The 26,725-nt window shown below is 43.4% G+C and overlaps 1 protein-coding gene and 1 long non-coding RNA gene across 4 annotated transcripts in view; both read right to left on the bottom strand.

Annotated features, from left to right (window-relative positions):
• The window catches only part of DENND10 (DENN domain containing 10), a 176,658-nt gene extending 150,172 nt beyond the window's left edge, over positions 1-26,486 (bottom strand). The window contains exon 1 of one of the 3 annotated variants that reach the window (XR_011204890.1): positions 26,169-26,480. Coding sequence is in view for 1 of the 3 variants with exons in the window: in XM_069239242.1 (XP_069095343.1) it covers positions 26,169-26,217 (49 nt within the window). In the remaining 2 variants the exon portion in view is untranslated. Of the gene's footprint in view, positions 1-26,168 lie in introns of all 3 variants that reach the window. The other 2 variants (XM_069239242.1, XM_069239243.1) reach the window with 2 other exon arrangements.
• LOC138302030 (uncharacterized) lies at positions 17,562-18,248 on the bottom strand. Its single transcript, XR_011205230.1, has 2 exons — positions 18,166-18,248; positions 17,562-17,742 (listed from the first exon to the last, which is right to left on the bottom strand). It is a non-coding gene; the product is annotated as an uncharacterized lncRNA (long non-coding RNA).
• Positions 26,487-26,725: the final 239 nt, after the last annotated feature.

Consider the following 26,725-nt stretch of genomic DNA (forward strand, 5'->3'; position numbering starts at 1 on the left):
TATTTTGCAACAGGTTGAAAGTTGAACTGGGGTATCTGGCCCTCCATCTGCGGAACCTGAATACTTTTAGCCAACAATGGTTTTCTTTGAAGTAACTGGTGTTTGGTTTCTCTGACTTCTATTGTTATGCATGTGTTGTTTCCACAACAATTTTGTTTTTTCCAAGGTTGGTACTGTCTTATAGGTCCGCAAAGTATTCCATGTACAGGCTTACCACCATCTTACATAGCTGGACCACAACGGGATTCTTCATTTCAGGGCTGCTTTGCAAGTGATGTCAATCAAGTGATTTGCTGTAGTGAACTTCTTTTTGAAGTTCAGTACAACCAATGTGGGGGTGCTTGCAGCCTTGCCTTCAATTAAGGTCTATTGTAGGTCTGTTTCTAAAGTGACTGTGGAAGGCTTCTGTAACGGGAGTGCCGCCGAACGCAGCTCCCAAACACCTGTCGGGGGAGGAACACAATGGCCCGGGGGCACGAGAGGAAACCTCCCTGCCATGACGTATGACGCTGAGGGCGTCATAAACATCAGAAGAGAAGACGGACGAGAGAGATCGGGAGAAAAGAAGGAGGAGCCGAGAACGCGGGGAAGCCGGAGTGAGGAGATCGCCATCGGAGCATCGGAAGAAGAGAAAGAGACCGCCGTGACCGGAGAGCCGACAACGGAAAGGGAAACCGCCATCACCAGGGGGCCGGAGGAAGAGAAGGACACCGTCGAGGTCGGAGAGTCGGTTGCAGCGAGGGGAAGCACCGCCATCCGAGTGCCCAGGACGGAGGAAGAGACCCAGAAGTCAGGACGCCTCGAAGGAAGGAGGAACCACTGGGCAACTCCCGGCCCAGACGAAGAGAAATCGGGAGATCACCCACGTGCCGGCCGCGCCCCGGGAGGGACGTGGCCCTCCCAGGTACGTCTATACCCTGCCTGGCAGACTCTGTCAGGCTGGCTGACAGGGAAAAGAGGAAAAGGGGGGGGAAGAAAGGGAGGACGGGAAGACCTCGTGAAAGAAGGGGACTTACCAGAAAAGGAGAGGGGGACCTAAACTGCTTTAACCCACGGACAGGGACACCACCCGAGAAACCCTAAGAAAAGGAAGAGAAAGGGGTTTTTTTTTTTGGAGTAAAAGGGAAATAAGGGCACAATACCACAGAGTGATACCCACCACCAGCACCAGCCCTACCTAGTCCACACCACCCTACTAACCCTGTTTGAACCCTTGTCTTACCCCTACTTTATTCACTTACCTGATTACTTTTATTTTTATTTTTCTTTTGGGAATACGGGAGATCGGAGGACGGAAAAACCAGACCGCCTCAAGACGGAACCAAGACACCACCAGAGACTGTAAAACCCAAGCAGGGTTTTGGGGAAATAGAAAATAGGGCTAATCTTGTGGAAAGAAACAAGAGAGAATTGGCCAACTTTAAATAAAACAGTTATTATTCCCTCAAATAGTGGTGCCAGTCGCATTCTTCCAATATCTTACATCATTCCGATAACGAACCCATTTACAGTGGTGTCAGAAGTGGGATATTGGAACAGGCGACAGGAGAACCCTAGAAAATGGAGGGGGTGCCCACAATGGCGGATATGATGCAGCAACTAGCTGAGGGGCAACGCCATCTGCAAATTGTATGGGAGGAGCAACAGAAGGCAGCCAAGGTGGAAAGGGAGGCCCTGCAAAACGCGCTTAAAAGTCAGGCTACTATCATGGCCAACAATCAGTTGGTACATGACAACGCGATAAAGACTTTGACGGATACCATTGCAGCAACTCGGGTACATCCAAATGTACCTAGTTCCGTTTTGCAGAGATATCAGGAAGGCGAAGACCCCGACGCCTTCTTTACTAACTTTGAACGCGTCGCCATTTCAGCCACCTGGCCGCAGGACAGATGGGGTCAATATATCGCTCCCTTATTAACCGGGACCCTCCAAGCAGCATATCAAGCGGTTAACCCGGGTGGGACAACACCCTATCCGGACATCAAGAAGAGCATCCTAGAAAGGGTCGGCTTTGATACAGAACACTATCGGGTTCGCTTCAGGAAGGCCAGGTGGGGCCCCTCTGAGAACCCTCGAGCTTTATATTTTAGGGTCAAAGATTTAGGTCTCAAGTGGCTTGGACCCATAGGGACGAATAGGGAAGATGTTATTGAGGCCGTTCTCCTAGAACAATATCTAGACGCCCTACCCGCCAATACTCGCCATTGGATCAAGCAACACCCGAACCCCGACACGAATACTACCATTGAGCTGGCCTGTGCTTTCCACCGCTCCCTCGAATTCAAAACACCCCTTCCGCGGTTGTTACCTCAACCAGTTAGGCAAAACACGGGACAATCCGCAGCCTCGGGGAAAAGGCCGATAGAGGAACCGGGAAGGTTACGAGGGATAGAGAAGCCCTCTGGACAGCAGCCCCAGTGTTTTAGTTGTGGGGAATGGGGACACATTGCCCGATTTTGCCCGCTGAAGTCCGGCAAACCCGAACCCATGGAAATAGGGGTTACGAGAGGCCGGGTTTTCTACACGGGGGGGAAAGATACCCAATACAAAAAGATACTGTCCATTAACGGGAGGGACACACTAGCGCTCATCGACTCCGGATGTAGTCAGTCCGTAATCAGAGCGGATCTGATTGCCGAGCATACACTTGACCCAGGTTTCACAGTATCCATATGTTGTATTCACGGGGAAACAAGAGAATATCCCCTAATATGGACTACCCTTTTTTGGGAAGGAACAAATACCCCCATAAGGCTGGGGGTAGTTGAACAGTTGGTGGAAGAGGCCATAATAGGAACAGACTTTAAAGACTTTCCGATCCTTTTGGACAGCACACAGAGAGACCTGGATGCCTGGTTGGGAAGCGCCCCTTTTTCTGAATTACCCATAACAGCCCCGGTGACCCGCTATAAACCCACTAAAAGAGAAAAACGAGAAGCCAGGAAGTCCTATAGAAGAGAGGACACAAACCACGACAGAGATAACGCACAGGTATTCGCCCTCGTTGGTCTTCCGCCCTTCCGATGTAGTCAAAGGGACGATCCCAGTTTGATCCACGCCTGGAGAAGTGCCAAACCTCGAACCATAGATGATAAGGGTCCCTCCTTTGTGATCAATAAAAATCTGTTATATCGAATCACCAGTAACGAGAGAGGGGAAAAGAAACAGTTACTGATTCCCGAACCCTATAGGCAGCAGGTGTTGCATCTAGCCCATAATCAGCCGGGGGGGGGGTCATTACGGGAGAGAAAAAACAGAGGAATACCTATTAAGGAAATTCTACTGGCCTGGGGTTTTTTCCCATATCAGAAAGTTCTGTCAGCAATGTCCTAGATGTCAGTTGATAGATCCCGGACCCAGGAAAAAAGCACCCCTACATCCTCTTCCCATTATTGACGTACCGTTCTCTAGAGTAGGAATGGATCTAGTCGGGCCCCTCCTACCGTCTTCCAAGGGATACCGCTACATTCTAGTATTGGTCGATTACGCCTCTAGGTATCCGGAAGCTATCCCCCTAACTAGTATTAGCACTAAAAGTGTCGCCAACGCCATGATAGGTTTCTTCTCACGAATAGGGTTTCCCCGAGAAATATTGACGGACCAAGGGACCCAGTTTATGTCCAACTTGATGGCTCAGATTTGTCAATTATTAGGGATACGGCAGATAAGGACAGCGGTTTATCATCCCCAGACAGACGGACTAGTAGAAAGGTATAATCGCACCCTGAAAACCCTTCTGAGGAAAGCGATCTCCGAGTCAGGTAAAGATTGGGACAAGAAACTTCCCCTAGTGTTATATGCCGTCAGAACCCATGAACAAGCATCTACAGGACATAGTCCATTCGAACTGCTGTTTGGGCGACAGCCTAGGACCCTATTAGACATGGCAGCCGAGTTATGGGAGGAAGACGAAAGCGGGGAAAAACCTCTCCTAGAGTACACCAGTGAGTTAAAGTCCCGACTACAAACGATATGGGAAGATGTGAGAGGGCACATGGAAAAAGCTCAGGAGAAACAAAAGCGTTATTACGATAGGAACACTCAAATGAGATCTTTTGTAGAGGGAGACCAAGTATTAGTGCTTTTACCCAGTTCAGACAATAAACTTTTGGCAAAATGGCAAGGCCCATATAAAATAATAAAAGCAGTAACTCCGGTTACCTATAAACTACAACTCGCGACTAATCCCAACCGATTTCAAATCTTTCATGTTAACTTACTAAAAAGATGGGAGGAATCTCAAGTAGACCAAAATATAAACTGTTTAGTTAACACAGTAAAAGAGCTAGAAATAGGGTGGTGCCCCACAGACCCCCCCTCAAAGGGCGATATACCCCTCCGAAATGCGGAGTTAACAGTGCAACAGAACCAACAACTAAACCAACTCCTTAATGCGCACCCCCACGTGTTTTCCCCTGTTCCAGGTAAAACAGAGCTAATCCACCACCAGATTATAACCCAACCGGGTAAAATAATCCGGTTACGTCCCTATCGCATTCCCGAAGCGAGGAAGGTCATAGTTGAAGAGGAGGTAAAAAGGATGTTAGATTTGGATATTATAGAGCCGTCCCAAAGCCCCTGGTGCTCCCCGGTGGTGTTAGTGCCAAAACCGGACGGATCCATACGCTTTTGTATCGACTTTAGACAAATCAATGCCGTGTCCCAATTTGATACGTATCCTCTTCCCAGGGTAGACGAACTTATAGAACGGCTCGGTAAAGCCAAATACATGTCTACCCTAGACCTAACAAAAGGATACTGGCAGATTCCTTTAGCTAAAGCCGATAAAGAAAAAACGGCGTTCTCCACCTCTTCCGGTCTATATCACTTTAAGGTACTCCCTTTTGGACTGCATGGAGCCCCCGCCACTTTTCAGAGACTCATCGATACTATATTACGACCACATACCAGATACGCGGCCGCCTATCTGGATGACATCGTTATTCATAGCGAAACCTGGGAAGACCATTTAAACCATGTAGGACAGATCTTTAAAGCACTGTCGGTGGCCGGATTGACCGCCAATCCTTCCAAGAGCCGACTGGCTTTCAATGAAATTCCCTATCTGGGTTATCATATTGGGAAGGGGAATATCAGGCCCCAAATGAGTAAAATAGAAGCCATTTTACGTATAAGCGCACCCACCACAAAGAAAGAGATCCGATCCTTCCTCGGACTAGTGGGGTATTATCGAAGATTCATACCTCACTACTCTACAGTGGCCGCCCCCCTCACTGACCTCTTGAGGAAGGGGCAACCCAAGAACATCACAAGTCTAACCATTCCACAATCACATAGCTACCGTACCTTGCAACGGTGCCTAACCACGCAACCCGTATTAAAATGCCCTGAATTCAGTCGTCCCTTCCATCTCCAAACGGATGCCTCGGACGTAGGCCTGGGTGCAGTACTGTTCCAAAAAGATGAAAATGAGATAAGCCATCCGGTGGTCTTCATTAGTCGTAAGCTATTTCCTCGGGAACAGAACTATCCCATAATAGAGCGTGAGTGCCTGGCCATTAAATGGGCTGTTGAAAGCCTTCAATATTATCTCCTAGGGAGGTCCTTCCTTTTATATACCGACCACGCCCCTCTTACCTGGCTCTCGAGGTATAAGGACACCAACGTTCGCATTTTAAGATGGTTTATGGAGCTACAACCTTTCTCCTTCCAGGTTTGCCATCTCCCTGGAGACCTTATGGGACAAGCAGACTATTTGTCTCGATTTCCGGGACCTGGGGGGCTCGAACAGCCCCATCCAAGGGAGGGGATGTGTAACGGGAGTGCCGCCGAACGCAGCTCCCAAACACCTGTCGGGGGAGGAACACAATGGCCCGGGGGCACGAGAGGAAACCTCCCTGCCATGACGTATGACGCTGAGGGCGTCATAAACATCAGAAGAGAAGACGGACGAGAGAGATCGGGAGAAAAGAAGGAGGAGCCGAGAACGCGGGGAAGCCGGAGTGAGGAGATCGCCATCGGAGCATCGGAAGAAGAGAAAGAGACCGCCGTGACCGGAGAGCCGACAACGGAAAGGGAAACCGCCATCACCAGGGGGCCGGAGGAAGAGAAGGACACCGTCGAGGTCGGAGAGTCGGTTGCAGCGAGGGGAAGCACCGCCATCCGAGTGCCCAGGACGGAGGAAGAGACCCAGAAGTCAGGACGCCTCGAAGGAAGGAGGAACCACTGGGCAACTCCCGGCCCAGACGAAGAGAAATCGGGAGATCACCCACGTGCCGGCCGCGCCCCGGGAGGGACGTGGCCCTCCCAGGTACGTCTATACCCTGCCTGGCAGACTCTGTCAGGCTGGCTGACAGGGAAAAGAGGAAAAGGGGGGGGAAGAAAGGGAGGACGGGAAGACCTCGTGAAAGAAGGGGACTTACCAGAAAAGGAGAGGGGGACCTAAACTGCTTTAACCCACGGACAGGGACACCACCCGAGAAACCCTAAGAAAAGGAAGAGAAAGGGGTTTTTTTTTTTGGAGTAAAAGGGAAATAAGGGCACAATACCACAGAGTGATACCCACCACCAGCACCAGCCCTACCTAGTCCACACCACCCTACTAACCCTGTTTGAACCCTTGTCTTACCCCTACTTTATTCACTTACCTGATTACTTTTATTTTTCTTTTTCTTTTGGGAATACGGGAGATCGGAGGACGGAAAAACCAGACCGCCTCAAGACGGAACCAAGACACCACCAGAGACTGTAAAACCCAAGCAGGGTTTTGGGGAAATAGAAAATAGGGCTAATCTTGTGGAAAGAAACAAGAGAGAATTGGCCAACTTTAAATAAAACAGTTATTATTCCCTCAAATAGTGGTGCCAGTCGCATTCTTCCAATATCTTACATCATTCCGATAACGAACCCATTTACAGCTTCTTCTTTCAAATCATCCTCTGACTGACATGTTGACTAAGATACCCCAGATCTCAGTACCACAACAAAGAATTCCTCCTACTTTGGCTTGTAAGACTGTTTCAGGAATTGTTAGTTCCACATCACCATGTCTTTGCTGAACCTTATGATGCCTTTTGCTGTTCCAAATGCTCTTGTGTGGGCTTTATCCAGATGTGTTTTTTCAGAAGAGCTGGATGGACAATGTCAAGCCAAGATATTTGAAGGAGCTTGCTGTTTCAATTGTATAGCTTCCCATCATTAGTGGTGTGTGATATTTTAAGTATTGTTTACTTATTTGGTCATTCCATTTGAATAATTTGCTCCTTTTGTTCCTGTTTAAACTATACACCTTGCTTATCAACTGTGCACAATGACTAGCACCTCTTGTACATCTAGGTACAGCATGCATCATGTTTGTCCACTGCCTCTTAATAACATAAACCCCTTTTAAGTTTGCTTAACTCTATATCTTGCTTTCCCATGGCATAGGAATGACTTGTGTCTTTGGTAAACTATACATCTGTCCTTCTCACTCAAAGGATTCCTTGCCACTCAACACAATGATCTACACCTCATGACTTACCAAATGAACTTTTTAAAGTCCCCATATTTTAGCATCTGGCTAACTTCCAGAGAGTCCAAACATCTCAGGAAGGCCTCTCAACCAGAAAGATTACTGCTTCAGTGCACATCGCCCTTAAACCCCAATAGATAACTAGTGCCATCTTCCTAATCCTCAGCATTGGCCCAAGGCCCCTGGTCTGGAAGGAACTGTTTTGACAAGAGAGTGATCTGACTGTGGAATTGACTAGATGAATGGGTTATGACTAGGCTGGCTGAGAAGGCAATGGTGTTGTATAAATGTTCCGAATGGGGTATGGCCTGAGTGGGATTTCGCTGTCCAGTGGATTCTAGTGATTTGGAAGAGGAGAGATGGTAACAGTGTGGAATGGAGATATGTGATCAGTGTGGCTGGTGGTATACATGGAGGAAAATTGAGGTGGGAGGTGGCCTGGGGGAATAGACTGGCTGGGGAGAAATCTGAGAGGCTAATAATCTGATTGGGATAGATTTTGGGTGGGTTATCTATCTGGAGAAATTTCTACAGGGAGCATTATCCATTGTAATTCTATTTTAATAAGGTGTTTTCATGGCAGCTCTGTGATAGGGGACACAGGTAAAGTTCAACACAGTCAAGTTTAAAAGAGGAGTACATTTAATTACAGTTGCCTGTTTCATGTCTGGCTCACACTTAAAGCAATGGAATGGATATCAATGACTTAGCGAGGAAAAGATCTAAAGGAGACCTAGTCAGGGTAGGAGTGAATATATTGTGAATGTACTGTTTGATGGTAGTCTGGGTGTAAATTGTCTAACTGGTGGATGAGCAGGTATGAAGTTGACTGCATGGGGATTAATTTATGTGAACTGGTCAGACCTTTAAATGGGCTGTGTAAGGGCATAAGGACTGAGAGGTGATATAAATGGAAATAGTTCAGATGGGAATTGTCTTGATATGGAATGCTTTAAAGGTCAGCAGAGAACAAACATGAAATTCAAAAGGGCCCTCCTTGCTACTCCATTCATTTAAGGTTGTAAAGCATTGATTTGGACAAAATCCACCGTAAAAAATTAATTAACTTGAATACGTTTGTGGGTAATTTTGCTACATGCATTAAGATATGCAATTAAAGTGTATGGGATTTTATTGCATGAAGTAAGCACATCTGGTAAAACCACACACACCAACACTGTATGTGGTAAAATGCCCAGCAATCACAAGCTGGATGGCTGTTATGCCATTAATTGTGTTTGACCAATGACTTGGTGTTTCACCACTGCACATCTTAGTTGCTCAATGTTCACCAGTAGCACATTACATGTTGTATTCAGTTTGGCTGCCTATTGGCTTTAACGTGGCATTAGACATTACATTTGGTATTTAGGTTAGCTGCCTTTTGGCTTTAACATGGCATTAGACATTACATTTGGTATTTAGGTTAGCTGCCTATTGGCTTTAACATGGCATTAGCCATTACATTCTGCATTCAGTTTAGCTGCCTATTGGCTTTAACATGGCATTAGACATTACATTTGGTATTTAGGTTAGCTGCCTATTGGCTTTAACATGGAGTTAGGCTTTGCAGTTGAAACATTGTAGATGAGCTGTGTTTTTCCAAGCTGTGTTTTTCCACATGGTTGACCAAGCTGTGTTTTTCGTATTGAATTCACACTAAACCCTAGCTGATAAGAGAGCGTAGATTTTGTGTTTACCTCTCAATCCAGCCTGGGAACGAGTGAAGTTTGGAGACTTGGCCACTCTCCAAACTTATTCGGTTCCCACACTGATCCAGCATTTTTGCATTTAACGGTGGCTCTGGGAAGCAGTGAGGACAGATCTTCAAGGACTTCAGAGTCAGGAGCTGACGTCAGCTGCCTGGCTCCCGTTTGGGTGGAAAGTCTCTTTCTCACAGTTGAACCGGAGTCAACTTGAAGATAGGAGAAAGATGACAAGCAATGATAGGCCCTACGGTGATGCAATTTTGACTTTTATTCTTTGCTTTGAAGTTATGCTACAATATAATCACATGTATTTGCTGTGTACATTGGAATTGAGAAGTACTTTGATATATTTTGCTTTCATTGCTGCGACTACTTTTAAACGTGTGCTTCCAACCTACTAATCTCGTCTTTCAGGAACCTCGTGGTGAAGTAATAATAATAATAATAATAATAAATGTCTTCTTTAAACTAAGAAGTGCATTCAAGAGAAGTTTTCTAAGCTCGGTCATAAGATAAGAGAAGGAAAGCAAAACCATTTCGGCGTAGTCGGCAGTCTGGGAGTCGAATTGGGGCTTGGAAGTGCACTATTTAAAAGTGTAATTGTTTTTGTTGTTTAGAGAATTAAAGAAGCACGGCAGACCATGTTTGAAAATGCATGTGAAGTTAATCTGCCTTATGGTGCTGTGAGAAACATGTTTTCTTGTTTATCAGGACTTTGTGAGTCTTGGGATGAGTGCTTTGATAAAGCAAAAGTGTTTTCATATTTAGAAAATGTGCCTTTTGAAAGGAAGGATGTCCCTTTTGTTCTTGACAGAAGGGTTTGGATACTTTTGTCTGTTTACAAAAAAATGCATGCGAGATGCAGGCAGTTAGAACATGAAAATAAGAATTTACGTGAGCAAATTAGCCAGAACAAATTATTGCAAGATAATGAAGCTGTTTAAGAAGAATCTGGCTTTTCCCATTCCAGTAATGAGGAGGTTAAAAAAAGGTGGTGGCCAGTGTGAGCCTCTTGAACAGAACGTAGATCACAGTCAGCAGAGCAGCCCACGGTTGTTGGCAGTTGAAGTGCATTCCTTAACAGATTAAATTAGAACAAAGTTGAGAATGTTATATTCAGACCACTTTTGCAAAGTACCATGTTTAAAATTAATTCAGACAAGGCAGCAGTACTGTCGCAAAATGTGCAGTTTCTGGGAATTCAGTGGAATCCAGAAAATAGACAGATGTTGTCACAGGTAAAACAAAAGATTTTAGAGTTTCTTACTATTTGCACTAAGCAAGAGACACCAAGTTTCACAAGCTTGTTTGATTTTTGGAAACAGTATAGCCCTCATCTGAGTCAACAGACTTTAGATTTGTGCGCAGTGCAAGAGGGAAATACTGATTTACATGTAAATCAGAATCAGGGGAAGACAAGAGTGCCCCTGGAGCTTTGGATTAGAAAACTATCTGACTTTGTGGAGCGCTGTACTCCTTTTGAAAAACAGCTTTTGGACTTGTTATTGGGCTCTAGTGAATACTGAGCAAATGACATTAAATGATAATGTAATTCTGAAACCTGAAATATCAAGCATGCAGTGGGGGATGAGTTCACCTAAATCTCACAGTATAGGACAGGCACAGGAGGCTAGTATCATACACTGGATCTGGTACATGCAAGACAGGGCTAGAGTCACTGCAGCCCTATACGAACAGGTGTCACAAACCCCTGTACAGGATGAGGAGAGGGTGCAGAAGGTACCACAGGCAAAAGAGTCACCAGTGAAATTGAGTGCACCATTTGAATTCTTGTCCCCTGAGGATAAAAAGCTTGTTTGTTTGACTAATGATTCATTGAAATGCATGAGTACTAAAAGACAATGGAAAGCAGTGTTATACAATCCAGTTACTGAAAAGTTGTTGTCTACCACAGGAGAAGGAAAAAGTAAACAATATGCAGAGTTGTACAATGTGTGTCAGACTTTAAAGCAAGAGCTGCTTGAGATGTGTCATTTTTACACTGATTTTTGGTTCACTGCCAATGGATTAGCCGTTTGGTTTTCCACATGGCTTGTACACAACTGGTTCAATCCCCTTGCAGATGTTAAAGAGAAAAAATTGAGAGACAGAAGTGTCCACCCAGAATTCTGACTTAGTGGGGATGGCTAAGTGGGTGCACCAGAAATGTGGACATCTGGGAGAAAAAGCCACTTGCAGGTGGTGCAGAGATTAGAGAGATGCACATTCCCCTAAATTTGATAAAAACTGTGATTTTGCAATGTCCTATTTGTCAGCACACACAACAACGATCTGTCCCACAAACAGTCAAAGATCAGTTGTGGAGACGAAAGTTACCAGCACAGATATGGCAAATTGATCAGGTTTTAGGGGGAGTGATTGCTGCAGATTACCAAGTCAAAATCAAAGTTATTCTGATAACTAGAAAAGAATCTGATGATTCATTCATACAGATTGGAGACAGAATTGTCCAACTTGTCATAAGTGCAGTGAATGGGGGTTTGGTAAGGAAGGAGTCTGCCCCAGCCCTTCTGACAGTGCAAGGAAAGGGAAGCTGTGGTGCAGCAGATAAAAACCTCAGTGTTAAGGTGTGGGTTGAATCCCCAAATGACCCTCCAGAACCTGCGGAACTTATTACAAAGAGTCACAATAACGTCCTGCTGATTATAAAACAAGGAAAGGAAGAAGAAGGGCACATTTCAGATGACAAATGTTATTTGCAAGAAGTCATACTTTTTCTTTTGCAGATCCTACCACGACTCGCCATTGACCATGAGTGTGCTGTGTGGTCTCCCTTCGGGTGTGTGCGTGTGGGGTCGGGGGAGGGACCGCCCCCCCAACCTGAACCTGATTGATTAAAGTACAAACCCCATGGATCTATTTTGAGCAACTGGCACCTTCAGTTCAAGTTCTACATGGGATCAATATAAAGTTTGTCAACTTGTTTGATTACATTCTTCCACTGAAACTAAGCAACCTTACCAGTTAACTGTCTGTGTTTTTTCGTGTGGAACTTTGACTTTTGCTTACATTCCAGCAAACCTTTCAGGTGGACCGTGTACCTTTACATGAGTAGAACTCATGCTACATCAACTTGCTGTTTTAGAGACACTGTTCAATCAGTTATTATCCCAATCAGAGTATATAAGCTTCAGTCTTTTCATTGTAGATGTATCTGATGTGAAAGGTTATGAGATCAATATGTTAATCCACTTCCATTGCTTTACATTGATTGCTTTTATCATTCAAATCTGATTTGCTTATAATGTTTTTTGTTGTTGTTGTTTTTGTTTGAAATAAGAGGTATGTAAACAAAGTTAATTGGTCAGAGGGTGGAGATGTTATGCCATTAATTGTGTTTGACCAATGACTTTGTGTTTCACCACTGTGCATATTAGTTGCTCAATGTTCACCAGTAGCACATTACATGTTGTATTCAGTTTAGCTGCCTATTAGCTTTAACGTGGCATTAGACATTACATTTGGTATTTAGGTTAGCTGCCTATTGGCTTTAACATGGCATTAGACATTACGGGGGTCATTCTAACCCTGGCGGTCGGCGACCGCCAGGGCTAAAATGACGGAAGCACCGCAAACAGGCTGGCGGTGCTTCCTTGGCCATTCTGACGCCGTGGTCAGAAAAGGGCAACCGGCGGTTTCCCGCCGTTTTCCCGCCGGTTTACCCCTGGGCCAGGGAATCCTCCATGGCGGCGCTGCTTGCAGCGCCGCCATCGGGATTCCGACCCCCTTACCGCCATCCTGTTCCTGGCGGTTTTCACCGCCAGGAACAGGATGGCGGTAACGGGTGTCATGGGGCCCCTGCAGTTCCCATGCCACTGGCATGGGCACTGCAGGGGCCCCCTAACAGGGCCCCACTGACTCCGCCGGCTCCATTCGGAGCCGGCATCCTCGTAGAAGGGGGTTTCCCGCTGGGCCGGCGGGCGGCCTTCTGGCGGTCGCCCGTCGGCCCAGCGGGAAAGCCAGAATGGCCGCCGTGGTCTTTTGACCGCGGTGCGGTCATTCGACGGTTCCCGCTTGGCTCGGCGGGCGGATTGTAGGAATGACCCCCTACATTTGGTATTTAGGTTAGCTGCCTATTGGCTTTAACATGGCATTAGCCATTACATTCTGTGTTCAGTTTAGCTGCCTATTGGCTTTAACATGGCATTAGACATTACATTTGGTATTTAGGTTAGCTGCCTATTGGCTTTAACGTGGAGTTAGGCATTGCAGTTGAGACATTGCAGATGAGCTGTGTTTTTCCACATGGTTGACCAAGCTGTATTTTTCGTATTGAATTCACACCAAACCCTAGCTGATAAGAGAGCGTAGATTTTGTGTTTACCTCTCAATCCAGCCTGGGAACGAGTGAAGTTTGGAGACTTGGCCACTCTCCAAACTTATTTGGTTCCCACACTGAGCCAGCATTTTTGCTTTTAAAGGTGGCCCTGGGCAGCAGCTAGGAGAGATCTTCCAGGACTTCAGTCAGGAGCGGACGTCAGCTGTCTGGCTCCCATTTGGGTGGAAAGTCTCTTTCTCGCAGTTGAACTGAAGTCATCAACTTGAAGATATGAGAAAGATGACAAGCAGTGATAGGCCCTACGGTGATGCAATTTAGACTTTTATTCTTTGCTTTGAAGTTATGCTGTAATATAATCACATGTATTTGCTGTGTACATTGCAATTGAAAAGTACTTTGATATATTTTGCTTTCATTGCTGCGACTACTTTTAAACGTGTGCTTCCAACCTACTAATCTCGTCTTTCAGAAACCTCGTGGTAAAGTAATAATAATAATAAATGTGTTCTTTAAACTAAGAAGTGCATTCCAGAGACGTTTTGTAAGCTCGTCATAAGATAAGAGAAGGAAAGCAAAACAATGCCCACAGCAAAATACATGGACTGTCTAAAAAAATTCACCTGAAACTAAAAGCAAGGTGCTAAATGACTGCAAACAAACAAACGTCCATATATGTATTTTTTTCAATTTGGAAAATAAACAAAACCACAACAACTCTTAGTAAATAAAGTGTAACAGCTCAACAAAATATTTTGTTGTAACCCTATCAACGTACACCAGGTCCATACACATCAGTAAAAAACTCCTGAACACAACTAAGACATAGGTGACTCCAACCAATCACACAGATCCGTAAATACAGCCCTCACAAATTTTTTTACTAGAGCTTAATGCTGATTTAGTATGTTGCTGGAGGAAGAGTAGCTGGCTGGACAGTGCCCAACGGCAGTCTTAACTCCTAGACAGAGAAACTACTTGCAGCGCTGCATTTTTTAGGTTGAGCATAGCAGCATACAATTGGTGCTTTTCTGACCTGTTGTTATCTATCTGTGGGCTTTAACCACACCCACTTCACACCTATCACATTCATTCGTTCCTAGGCTTGCCTTTGAAAAATCTCTTCATGTCATTGGTAAATGCTTTACGTTTGTCACGCCTTGACGCTCTTTTGTTACACCTTGCAGGGTGACCCGGTTACATGGATTACTGCACGATTACCTATATACTTCAGCTTGGATTAACTACTTTTTTCTTCTGTCTCTCTCATTCGCATCCCGCTCCATGGCACGCACAACGCAAGCTCAATCAGTACTACTGGAGCACTTGTCACATAGTTCACACTGTTACCTAATAGGAGTCATTTCAGTTTTGTTTTTGCCTCTCCCCCTCGCGCTCCACGGCTTTCAAAAATCCCTTGTAATTGGTAAATGCTTTAGAAAAAACACAGAAATCCTCAACACGGCTCTTGTGGCACAGCGGAAGAGCCGATATTAAAATATTCACTGCACTCAGGAAACTCGCCCCATAGTACTTTGTAGCGCATTTCTTTAAAACATATATTTTTTTTGCTTATAACACCTATGGTGGTACTAACACAATGGGACCACCACCAAACCGTTTAGCACGAGGCACTTTTTCTGTCTAGGTCATCTCTGGGTCCCCACACTAGGTTAGTGAGGACCCCAAAATAATAACCCCTCCCACCAGTGCCCCACTTCTGCATCACCATTGTGAAGAAAGCACAATAAGCATGGCAACCATGTGTTAACTGTGTGCTTCGCAGATTGTTGTGAATCTGACTCGTGCTTCGGACCCATTAGCATGTCCTTGTGGAGGCTCGCCTGTGTACCCTCGGGCTCTTTGTGGCAAAGTACAATTTAGATATGGCGACTGAGCTTCTTAGTGTTCCACACTCGTCCTCCTTCTGCCCTCTTTCCCGGCGACCAGAGGCACTGGCCGGATGTGGATGGGATTCCAAGATGGTGAATACCCTGTGTGTGACTGATGAGTCCGGTGAGTTTGTTTCACGTACCTTTTAGAGTTTGCCCTTTCCTTTTCAGTGCCCGATCCAGCTTGCTGCTCATATCTGGATCTCTTCTATAAATCTCCTATTACCAACCTTATATCCAGCATCTCCATCAACACTGTCCATGGTCTCAGTGCCCCCTCGATTCCTCATGCCCTGACATCTGTCCATTCTTTTTACTGCCAGTTGTTAAAGTTTCCACATGATTATGTGCCATCCGGCAGAGGTTAATTTTTACTTTCAGCAAATTTATTGTAACCAGCATAGTCCAATTGAGGCCAGACAAGGAGTAAGCCTCGAAGAATGTGTTGACATATAAATTGGCATTAAAGGGTGCCTTAGTTTTTTTCAGGACTTAGCGATGTTTTACCTTATCTCTCTACAAGTTACATTACATTTAACAAATGCCCGATGTTCAGAGAGAACACACGGAAATTCAAATTTGTATGTGTTTCTATGCAGAATTAAGTGGCATCCACTAGCACAAAGCAATTTAACTCATGTGGTGCTATGTGCCAACGCTGCATTTAATTCTAGTTTGTGCTTCATTGTCTATACTTTATAGTTTGGTGAGCATTGTCAATTAAGTCACTCTGCGCCCCTTGCTCGATGCACAATTATAGTCCTACTACTATGTACGTGGAATAGTTTTCAAACTCTTTTTAACCTATATAAATGAACGCTAAGGATATGACCTCGGTGTTCCTGTTGACACAGTGGAGACTTTTTTTGTGTCCACTGTGTGATTTTTAACTCTCTTATTGAAAGCTTACACCCCTTTTGAGTCTTTTGCTCAATCATTTCTATGACCGCCAGTTAAGTCTAGCTTCTCCTATCCTGTTATTCAAACCACTTGTACCAAGCTCCCCTTCTTAGAGCCTGACTTCCACTACTTAGTGGCTCATTATCCTACAATTTGGCCTATGGTCATTATCGCTGTCCCAAATAAACCCTGCTCCTTTTTAGGGTCGAGCCTACGTTGCATGCGCTTGCGCATGCGTATCGCAGCAAGACGCTTTAGTTCTTAGAAAAGAGCTCGGAGCCCTGTCGACGTCACGTCAGTGTGTTTGATTGGTTTGTGGGCTTGCCTAGTAAAATCTGCTTGCTTTCATTAGTGGAAGGCATGTACATGTCAAGCCTTTTCCGGTGGTTAGCCCTCCTCGAGTGCAGCGACCAAGTACAGAAAACATGTGAGGCTCGCTGTTTTCTGTCGGATCGTGGACTACTTTTTCCTCTATTTCCTAGCGCGATTTCGCTTGGCAGAAGTCGAGCGCTTTACACAGTTAATTTCACTTTTTTGGGTTACGAACATAAAAGCACTTTTGCAGATAGATGAGAAGTCGGGTTAGGAGTTTACAACGCGATCAGCTCTAACATGAGCAAACGCGAGACCCGTTGTATTGCAAATGCTTGTTTTAAATTGTTTTTCTGCTCTTCATCACTCATGGTCGTTTCTACTGTCAAAAAACATTTTATTTCTGGTTCTTTAAACATGACAGAGCCCGATACCAAGGACCTCTTGTAGTGCACCCTTTCAATAATGACAGTACAAAGCAGTCTTTCCGTCTAGGCCATCCTCTCTTTATCCCCACACTAGGTTAGTGGGGACCCCAAAATAATAACCCCTCACACCATCCAGCTCTCTTATGGCTGGAACTTTTGTTTTACAGCTGGGAGCAGTTTGTGTTTTTGTAGGGCCTTGTTTGAAATAATATTCCAGTAGGCCTGCTAGCCCTTTAGGTATTTGCAGGGCATCTGGAATTATGTGGCAAGAAAAGTCCAGTTATCCATTTACAACAGCAATAACTCTAACTCAAGCAAATGCAAGACCAATTGCATTGTAAATGCTTGTTTGAAATTGTTCTGCTTAATTTAATAGACCTCCACACGGTTTTCAAAACTGACAAATTAGTTGTGTAGCTGAGCACTGTGAGTCTAAATGATGAGCCCAATCTCACTAATTGCCTTCTAATCACATATAGTTTCAAAGTAATTTAATATTCGTTATTGACATAATATGAAATCAGAATAGTCATCCAAGTCTTCATGTGATGTATAAAAATTAATTTTACTTCTTCACTAAATACAGTTCAAATCAGCGGTAGCCAAAGTTTACAAATATTTTGTCAATGTAGTTGTCTTCAACTTGACAGCTCATCCGGATACATGCAGAACGATGATATTTGTGAAGAAATTCTCAGCCGGAATGTGTTTCGTCCCACTCATGGGACTTTCTCAAGGTTGATGAATGTAAAAATGAAACGAAAAAGAATACAAAACAAAAAACGTGATTTAAAAACTTTCATATACCAATCAATGAAAAATCGTGCACCTGTCCATCGAGTAATTAGCACCCACAGAAGGATAAAAATCATGAAGAAAAAGTAAATGTATATCCCCACCCTACACCAACAGTAGAGAACACCCAAAGAGTGACAAAATGTAAAAGTGAGACACCCGAATGCTGCTCTCTAACTGTAACTTACAAGATACCCATGTTGTTGTGAGAAACAAATGGTGTGCAAAGGAAAAACAAGAAAGAGTGAAAAAGATCTATAGGAGGCATCATGCATGTGCAATAAAGAAAAAACTGAAAACAAACGGTAGTAACATGCTACCCAGGTAATTATAACCTTCGTTGTACAGGAATTACCCAAATCAAAATGTTCTCTGAGACAATACTCTTCCAAGTCCATGATGATCACTCGTAATCCTTACAAAGCACAACGTATTCCCTACATCACAAAAAAAGAAAATCAAAGCGCAATTTAAAGTCAATAAACACCTGTTCTAGCCGCATTGGTAGAGCCTGACAAAACAACTAATGGCTTTTAACAACCTCATGCCAAATGTGTTCCCAAGCTATAAATTGCTGTAAAAGTGACAGCGTGCGATATGTCCCAATAATCCTAGGAGTCCAATGATCATCAGGATCAGTAAAAAGCAGCTGCCCGTCCCTGTACCTTGTTAGGTCCAGAGGACAATCTGTAGACAAATATAATCAAATAAATCATCAAAAAATATAAATAGCCCCTTGAAATTGTATATTCCATAGTGGAAAAAACATACTAAAAGACACGATATATCTAGAGTGAACATCTTAGAATATTATAAAATATTAAATTGCACACAATTAAACACTTTTGTATAACCAACCAAAATGATATTACAATAGGTGTAAACGCGTTTATAGTTGCACAAAAACACAGTGCGTTAGCAATACTCCTAAGGTCCTTCTGATGTACTATGGACACAGCCCCAATGGTTCCAAACAATCAAAAAACAGGAAACCATAGTAAGAAATGTATAGCGGACTCCATTGGTATGAAAACAGCCCCAAAAATGACAGCTCTTTGCAATAGTCCGTGCAACCCCACTTATATAAATACCTGAACCACTAGCACCCAAAGGATAATAACAGCTTCATCAAGATTATTCACCACAAACAAAAATGATGTACCGTGCCTGCTGGACTGTAAGGACTACATAGTGTAGGCCGGCCCATACGATGGTGACGCTGCCTGCATTCCGTGTGTTACATAACAAGGATAGAAGAAATACATTACTGGGCCATTTAATGGCCCACTGAAACCCAGTGATAACTCGAATTAGAAGAAAACTGAAAAAAAGGACAACACCGAGATACAGACTCAATCTTTGTTGAACCACCATCTGTAAGTGGCATTAAAAACTCCCAGGAAACCAGCACAGTCCGTAAACAGAGAACAATAATAACAAACCTTTTTTTGTGAAATGTATTTTCCGATTAAAGGGAGAATTAAGAAATGCTCAGAGTTAAAAATTATAAGGAATTTTAAAAAACAACTTTTAAAAAAAATCAAGAAGCGTATGAAAAAGGCAGGTGGAAATAAAAGCGGAAGCCATAATATGCAGTGAGGCTGATAGAAAATGTGCAATCAAAGTAATGTGATCCCACACGGAAATGAAAATCCATATCTGTGAGTTACATGCGCCCCATTAGTGGTGGTGGAAGTGAATCATTTGGCAGCTCTCTTTTACAGTGACATTTGGTACTTGGTATACGAATCGTACTGTCCACATAAATTACTTTGCATAAGCAACTTATTAGGAAAACAATATATCTGCTGTTACAATTAATAAATGTATTGATCTTAAATGCTCTACCATCATTGAAGCTAAACTCATATGTTTCGTGCAAAGTGAGGCTACACATATAGCTGTTACTACACTTAAAGAAACTCTTGGGTGGTGTGGGTAACAATGTATCACTGCCCATGGTCAAGGATGATAGGAAACTACTGCAAACCATATCCTGACTGTCACTCCCCTTTTATGAACCAGTTTAGGTTTGGGAAAAATTATGCATGCCAGTTTGGAGAGGATCTTATAAATTGTGTTGCTATCACAGATATATAGTGTACGAAACAGAATCATGGTGCATCCCCCTTTGGTGCTACAAAATATGCTGTTTTCTTAACAAAGCATCTCTGGGGGTCTTAGATATCTTCTTCTAGCTCTAGACAGGACTGTTTTTGAGTGTCCCTTTTGCAGGAACCTACTCATCAAGTTATCCAGTTCCTTCTCATAGCCATCTGGCTCACTACAATTTATTTTTACCCATGACATTTCCCCATAAGTATGGCAATCAGCTGGGACCGAGGGTGAGCAACAGTGATGTGTAGCAAAGCATTACACGCTGTTGGTTTGCTGTAAATTTTTGTGTGCATTTCCCCTCCCTGATATATATTTGGATGGCCAGAAAACAGATGGCGTGTTTGTCAAATTCAAGTGTCATCTAAATGTTGTAATTGCTATCATTAAGATAGGGACAAAACTCTAAGATCAGGAATTCTGACCCTGTCCAAATTAGGATAATGTAGTCAATATATTGTCCCCAAAAGAAAATATGATCTGTCAAATGCTGGGGAGCATTCTGTCATATATGTTTAAGTTCGAACAGGCCCATATAGAGATTTGCATATTACTGTAAAAAGCAAGAACCCATGGTTACACTCTGAGCTTGTTGAAACCATTGGCCCTCATGCAGGAAAACATTATTTTCCAAAACAAACTCTATCATATCTACCAACATGTATGTGTGCTCCTTATATGATGCTGATCTACTTGAAAAGAAATGCCGAATGGCCTCCAGTCCAATGTTTTTCGGTAAACATGTATATAATAAGTTTATATCTAATGTCACCCATGTCATATTAGCTGACCATTGAACACCCTCCAGTTTATTAATTATATCTTACTTATCTAGTATAAATGATGAATTTATTTTTACAAAAGGTTGTAAAAATCTATCTATCCATGTATCCTAACATTTCTCTGTGGGTGACTCAGTGCCTGATACAATTGGTTATTCACAATAGATATAGTTCGATTAGGTTCATTGTTTGTAGCTGCATTCCGTTCCAGGATAGACATTGTTCCCAAGTGTTCTGGGTTTTGGTTCTGGTCCTCGTTTAAACCCCAGTAGTACCCTTTTGTTTCTGTTCCTCCTCTTATTGTGGCTTTAGTTATTTCTGTGTGTTTTGTTTGGAAAGTTATCTCCGATTTCCCAATGTGTATCTCTCTGCCTCCCGGAAAAAACAAGAAGATGTAGAATCATTAACACTGGTGCCATTACTGGTGGCATCACTAATTGACCCGTTGTTCCTAGTTTCCCAAGAGGTAATGTAACATTCAGACTCATTCCCTGAGACCTGAAGGTCAGTGCCAATGCTGGTAATCTTAATAGAAGTGCCATTATATTTTTTGAAGAAAGTATAGATCCGCCTGTTCTTGTAATTGTTGTCATCCCTACATATTTTTGTTAGTTTATTTTCCGTAATATATTCTTGGTGTTTAGCAAGTACTTCCTTGAGCATCTTGCCATTTTTTTCTTTTACTTCCAGGAGATTCAATGCCAATATTTCCTGTTCTAGGTCCTTAATTTCTTTGAGAAGACGTTCTTTTTCTTCAGCATGACCTATCAAAATCATGCCTCAACATAAGATGCCTCAAACAGAACCTGTTCCCATTCTGACAAATGCTTTGGTAAGAGGTCATCAAAGGAAGAAAAAAATGAGAACCTTTAGTCCACTTGGTACCTTCTTGTCTGACATGTACTTTTTAAGTACAGCAGCATCCCACCATCGAGATAGTCCTTGTTTCCTTAATTTCTCTAAACTGATTTATTTATGTTTCATGCCTACTGATGATTTAGCTGTTTTGTCAGTAGCAGTTCCCATATCTCTCTTGCCAGAAAACATCTCATGAAAAAAACTTTGTTCCTGTCATCCCCAAAAGGATCCATGTTTCACATGTGCGTAAACTCCGAAGGTGAAAACAATGTGGAATATTGCTCCAGGAGTGCAAACTACCACTTCATCCGTGAACTCAAAAAAGGAAAACAATGGTTACACGTGTCACACATTCACTTGTATAATTGCCCTATTTTCAAAAAACTCGGACACAATGCAACATTGTCTGAGGAACATTGCATTCAATGTCAGGTTTTCACTAATCTGCTAGAAGCCACATGTGGCTTCCACAAAACACTGGTTATTCCCAATGCCCTAGGGTGAGTGTTCTGCAACTGTAGCACACTATCTATGCAGATGGTTTATGTAGCAAACCTGTGCTTTACACACCATTTGGTGAGGTTTCTGGGTTCCACACATGACTTCATGAGCAGGAGAAAAGCTACATACTCCTGGCTACGCGATGATCACTCCTCCCACTTCCAAGAAAATGCATTTCACAATAAATTAAATATTATATTGAAGGTCATGTCAAATCATAATGACAAAGGAATTTAATATGTATCCTGAATGCATGAGGTTGTGCTTGCCTTCTCATCTGTGAATGGCTCTGCCCTTGCTTGCATCATGAATTATACAACGTCTTCACATTTTTTCACAAACATACATGACCACGCTGATGTGTATTGTCAGAAAATGTGATTTCCATGTAGGTAATTCTGGATAATCCCCATGTCCTGGCTCACTGCTCCTCTGTTAAACTCAATGACTTCACAAGAGAAACTATACGATAAGATACAGGCACCAACTGAGCATGGATTTTGATTATTCACTGCACTTTTATGGTGTTTGCACTGCAGTGGTAGAGCACACATGTGCAAACCTAATAAGATATTTCAAACAGGACTAATCTGTTGCATGCTGCACAACACTTAAGAGAAGTGACATCTGTGAATGCCAGACAAGGAGAACGGCTCAAATACACAACTAACATACATAAAAATAAAAACTTTATTTATAAACAACACATAGCATAAAAGTGTGTAGTTTGAAAAATTGAGTTTTTAGAGGTGATTCTTCTACCCAACAGACCCTGTTCCTGAGCAGCTCAATCGCCCACATCAGCCCCAACCAGCGTATCCCCTTGTTGTGCCATCCTAAACCCACGCTAACTCTTAGCAACTTACAGGCTAATGCCAACTTTCTCATTCCGTGGCTGCTCTATCCAACTACCCAGCCAAACACCAGCAACCCCGAAGCCATGCCATAAGTTACTTCTTTAACACTGGTCTATCTTATTTGTACCAGTATCCTCCTGTGACTCAGAGGAATTGCACTGTATGGCCGTACTGCCTCCTCAACCCTGCTGCGGACACTTGTCGGGATTAGGAAGAAGGGTTGGCAGACGCTGTGTACTATCCCAGGCAGCAAAGTGTACTATCTAAGACAGGGTGACGGCCTGTCTCTAATTGCCTGGACTAGCATCTGAAGGTGGACTCTTTCTATACTTGCCTTTTTGCAATTTACCTGGTCTATCCATGACCCTGTCTTACTGCACAGATATAGCCTTCTCCCTTAGGATGTTCCACACCAGTCAGAACAGACAGTAACTTATAGTCTCCTGGTAGATCTGAGGGACAGACACCTGCCATGCCTCCATGATGATCTTCTGCTGTGTCAGCTCTTGGGTCACCTCAGATATTACGGTCATTCACTGCACTATAATGCACTTAACATAACAGGTGCAGCAGTAGTTGTGTTTGCCTGGGTCTCTGGTGATGAGAGATTCTTGGGCCCTGATTTGCCGTAAGTCTCCAGGACAGCCTTCTCCACAGCACAATTCAACAGCTGGATAATGGGTAGAATGTTCTCCTGCTATATGTGGCTTAACACCTCCTTGCTCATACTGATGGTCATTACCTGGATGGTGGTACTAGTATTGAAGACAGAGACAGCTGGGGTGGTGGTGGAGGCAGCTGGGAGAATTGTGGACTGTTCTGCTTTTAACAGTGGCGGTGTGGGCTGCCAATGAAGGATGAGTAGAGGGGCTCTCACTTCATTTAATTCCTCATGGTGAGAGTGACCTCGAACTCTTTTACACATTCCATAATCTCACACTCTCATCTACTCAGAATATAACTCTTCTAACTGGGGCAGGCACAGCAGCAAGAGGCACAGTGGGAGTTTTCACTCATAAATGTATTAGGAATCCACGTCTTCATAAAAAGGAGCAACCCATAAAGAGGGAGAAGATGACAACAGATGTTCGAAATGACCCGACATTAGACAAACCACTGTACCTAACCTTTTCTACTAATCAGTATCAGGGCTAATCCTTGAAGGATCACCAAAATGAGTCTCCTGGGGTGAAACTGAGTGGGGAAGGCTGTGGACGGATGACAAAGCATTTTTGGCATGGCGATCATTTATTGATTATTGTGTGTGGTAATTTGATAGCAGACACCCAGACCTTAGCTTTTATGATTCTGTTGTCATCAGGTTATCAACGCAACGTCCAGTATCATGGTCTTTGCAAATGGCTTACGGTGTTGAGGAAAAGCCCTAAGGATTGATAAAAGAAGAAGGGCAATAAGACTGGATTCGATGTAGAGCAACTATAGGCATTTTGACTGGAATCATGTCATCAGGGAAAGAGACACAGCACTGAAGCAGGCTGACAAGATATTGACTATTAGGAGTAGCTCTTGAAGCATGCAAACAAGTAAAAGGATACGACTCTGACAAGAAAGACAAAATAGAATTGAGTCCTACCCAAGTAAGGAAATTGGGAAAATGTCGACCTGGGATCAGACATCAGCTGGGCCTACAAGCTGGGTTTCCGTGCCTTTAATGGGCAAAACGCCCAACATGAATTAATCATAATGTTTGCAGTCCTAGGCACTCATATAATAAACTAATGCATTTTGAATGTTGAAGTCTTACTTCATTACCATAGGAACTAATTAAACTAACTCACCTGATAGAAATGACATGTAGTTTCAAAGCTCAGACACTGAAAGAACGTCCACGTTGGCATGAAGTGAGATGCCCATCCTAACAGATACAAATGAGCAAAGGCAGTCACCTTTGCATAGCAAGTTATGCTGTTCCCTTCCTTTCTACAAGTAAATGTCTAAATTGAGATGTAAATAGCAAAAGGTTACTGCACTGAGCCAGAAATAGCATGGGAGTCAAAATGAATTATGAGGTAATGAAGAGATCTACAGTGTAGCAAAAGAACACATGTTCTAATCGTACTGGATGCTTCAAATAACTCAAGTCAAATCTTCTTCCACCAAAGTTGCAGCTCTACCCAGACTTTCAATTTACATAATTTTTTATATTAAAACATAACTAATTTACTTGACTGACCAAAACGGTCATACTGTCCAATATTTTGTTGAAGAATGTTAAAGATGCATCAGCATTTCAAGACTAATCGATATTCTCTACAATTATCACACTTTCTATATTATGTACCCATACACTATCATCTAGTATTTAAGTATCCAATCTGTCATGTTTACTTCAAATTCATGCGCACGTACAGCAACAACACACAAAAAGAGTGTAATTCTGGTTCTACCCACAAGATCAAAACAATAACCACATTGTACTCAAGAAAGGCCCATACTCACCTACCCACAGCTCTCAGAGAGCAGTGTGCTACCCATCTGCAAATACGTTTCACCACCCTCGTCAGGGGTATGAAACACTACGTAAATTAAAATACAAAACAAATTGGACAGAACTTATATCCAAGTAGTGCCAGATATATACATGCGACTACTCTATTTTGAAGCGAGATTTCCATTTTTGTAAGGTAAAAAAAATATACTATTGTAGCTTTCTCCCGCATTAGTCATCCCACACTCCACTGCAAGTTAATGGGGGAAAGTAAATTATTTTCCCCACATCCCAAATGTATTAATGTAAATAGTCACGATTGAGGCGAGAGACTCACAACTTGTTAGCTAAAAATGGTTGTATTTTAGCAGTCTCCCAACGCAAAACTATACTTGCACCAACGTATATCAATGTGAAAAATTAAGTTCCCCCATTTTTCCACAAAATATCGCTCATTCTTCTTTCAAAATGTTGGCATGTACGCTAATGTAGGCAGATGCAAACTAAAAGCATACATCTAGTATGACAAAATGCTCCAGCTACTATGATCAGAGAAAAAGAGTTGCGACACCCTATGGAGCCATGTGAGTTGATTAATATAGACCCTAAATTTCACCACAGTACAAATAAGTGAGAGCTCAGTTTCACCAGAGAACACAAAAGTGACACCATAAACAATCAATGCTATCTAAATGCAGCGAGTGTTTCCAGAGTGCACACACACAATGCCACGACACGGGGTTAAGCAGGGAAGTATCTGCCCACCCTGCTCCAAAGGAGCGCCAAGTGTCCTTACCGATAAGCCCAACAGTCCGCATCAGCTGTGTATCGGCGACCGCAGCCATGGTCCCTCAAAGCCAGGCCTGCTGCTCCTCGAGAAGCCTCGGTGTTTCCTGCTCCCGCCTACCCCCGTGACACCTCCCACACGCACGCCGCTCCGCCCCTTCCCGACAGCTCACAGCAGAGCTGTCAAGCCCTAGATCCGAGCTGAAAGCATCGGTGGAGGCCGCCTCTCTGCTCTGCGAGGTGCTGCTGGACCCGGAACAGGCACATCATCGGTTGCATGGGGAAGTGGCTACCCTTCGGCCCCGATTACACCCACTTCAGTCGAAGATGCCCTTGCAACATCGAATGAGACGCAGGAAATTAAAAACAGACACATGCTACGGAAAATAGTGGCTAAACGGGATTGGTGCTCGGCTGCCAACCTCTGTCAAATCGTGTATTTGATTAAGTTAAAGGTTAACGAGCGAGTGTAAAGTTCGGAATAATATGTTATCACGGGCTGCATTTTTTAAAAATTGGATTACTAAAATTGGAATATGCATACAGGCAAAACCAGTTATTTTCACG

This window comes from Pleurodeles waltl, chromosome 6 (assembly GCF_031143425.1).
Source record: "Pleurodeles waltl isolate 20211129_DDA chromosome 6, aPleWal1.hap1.20221129, whole genome shotgun sequence".
In the NCBI taxonomy this organism is placed as follows: domain Eukaryota; kingdom Metazoa; phylum Chordata; class Amphibia; order Caudata; family Salamandridae; genus Pleurodeles; species Pleurodeles waltl.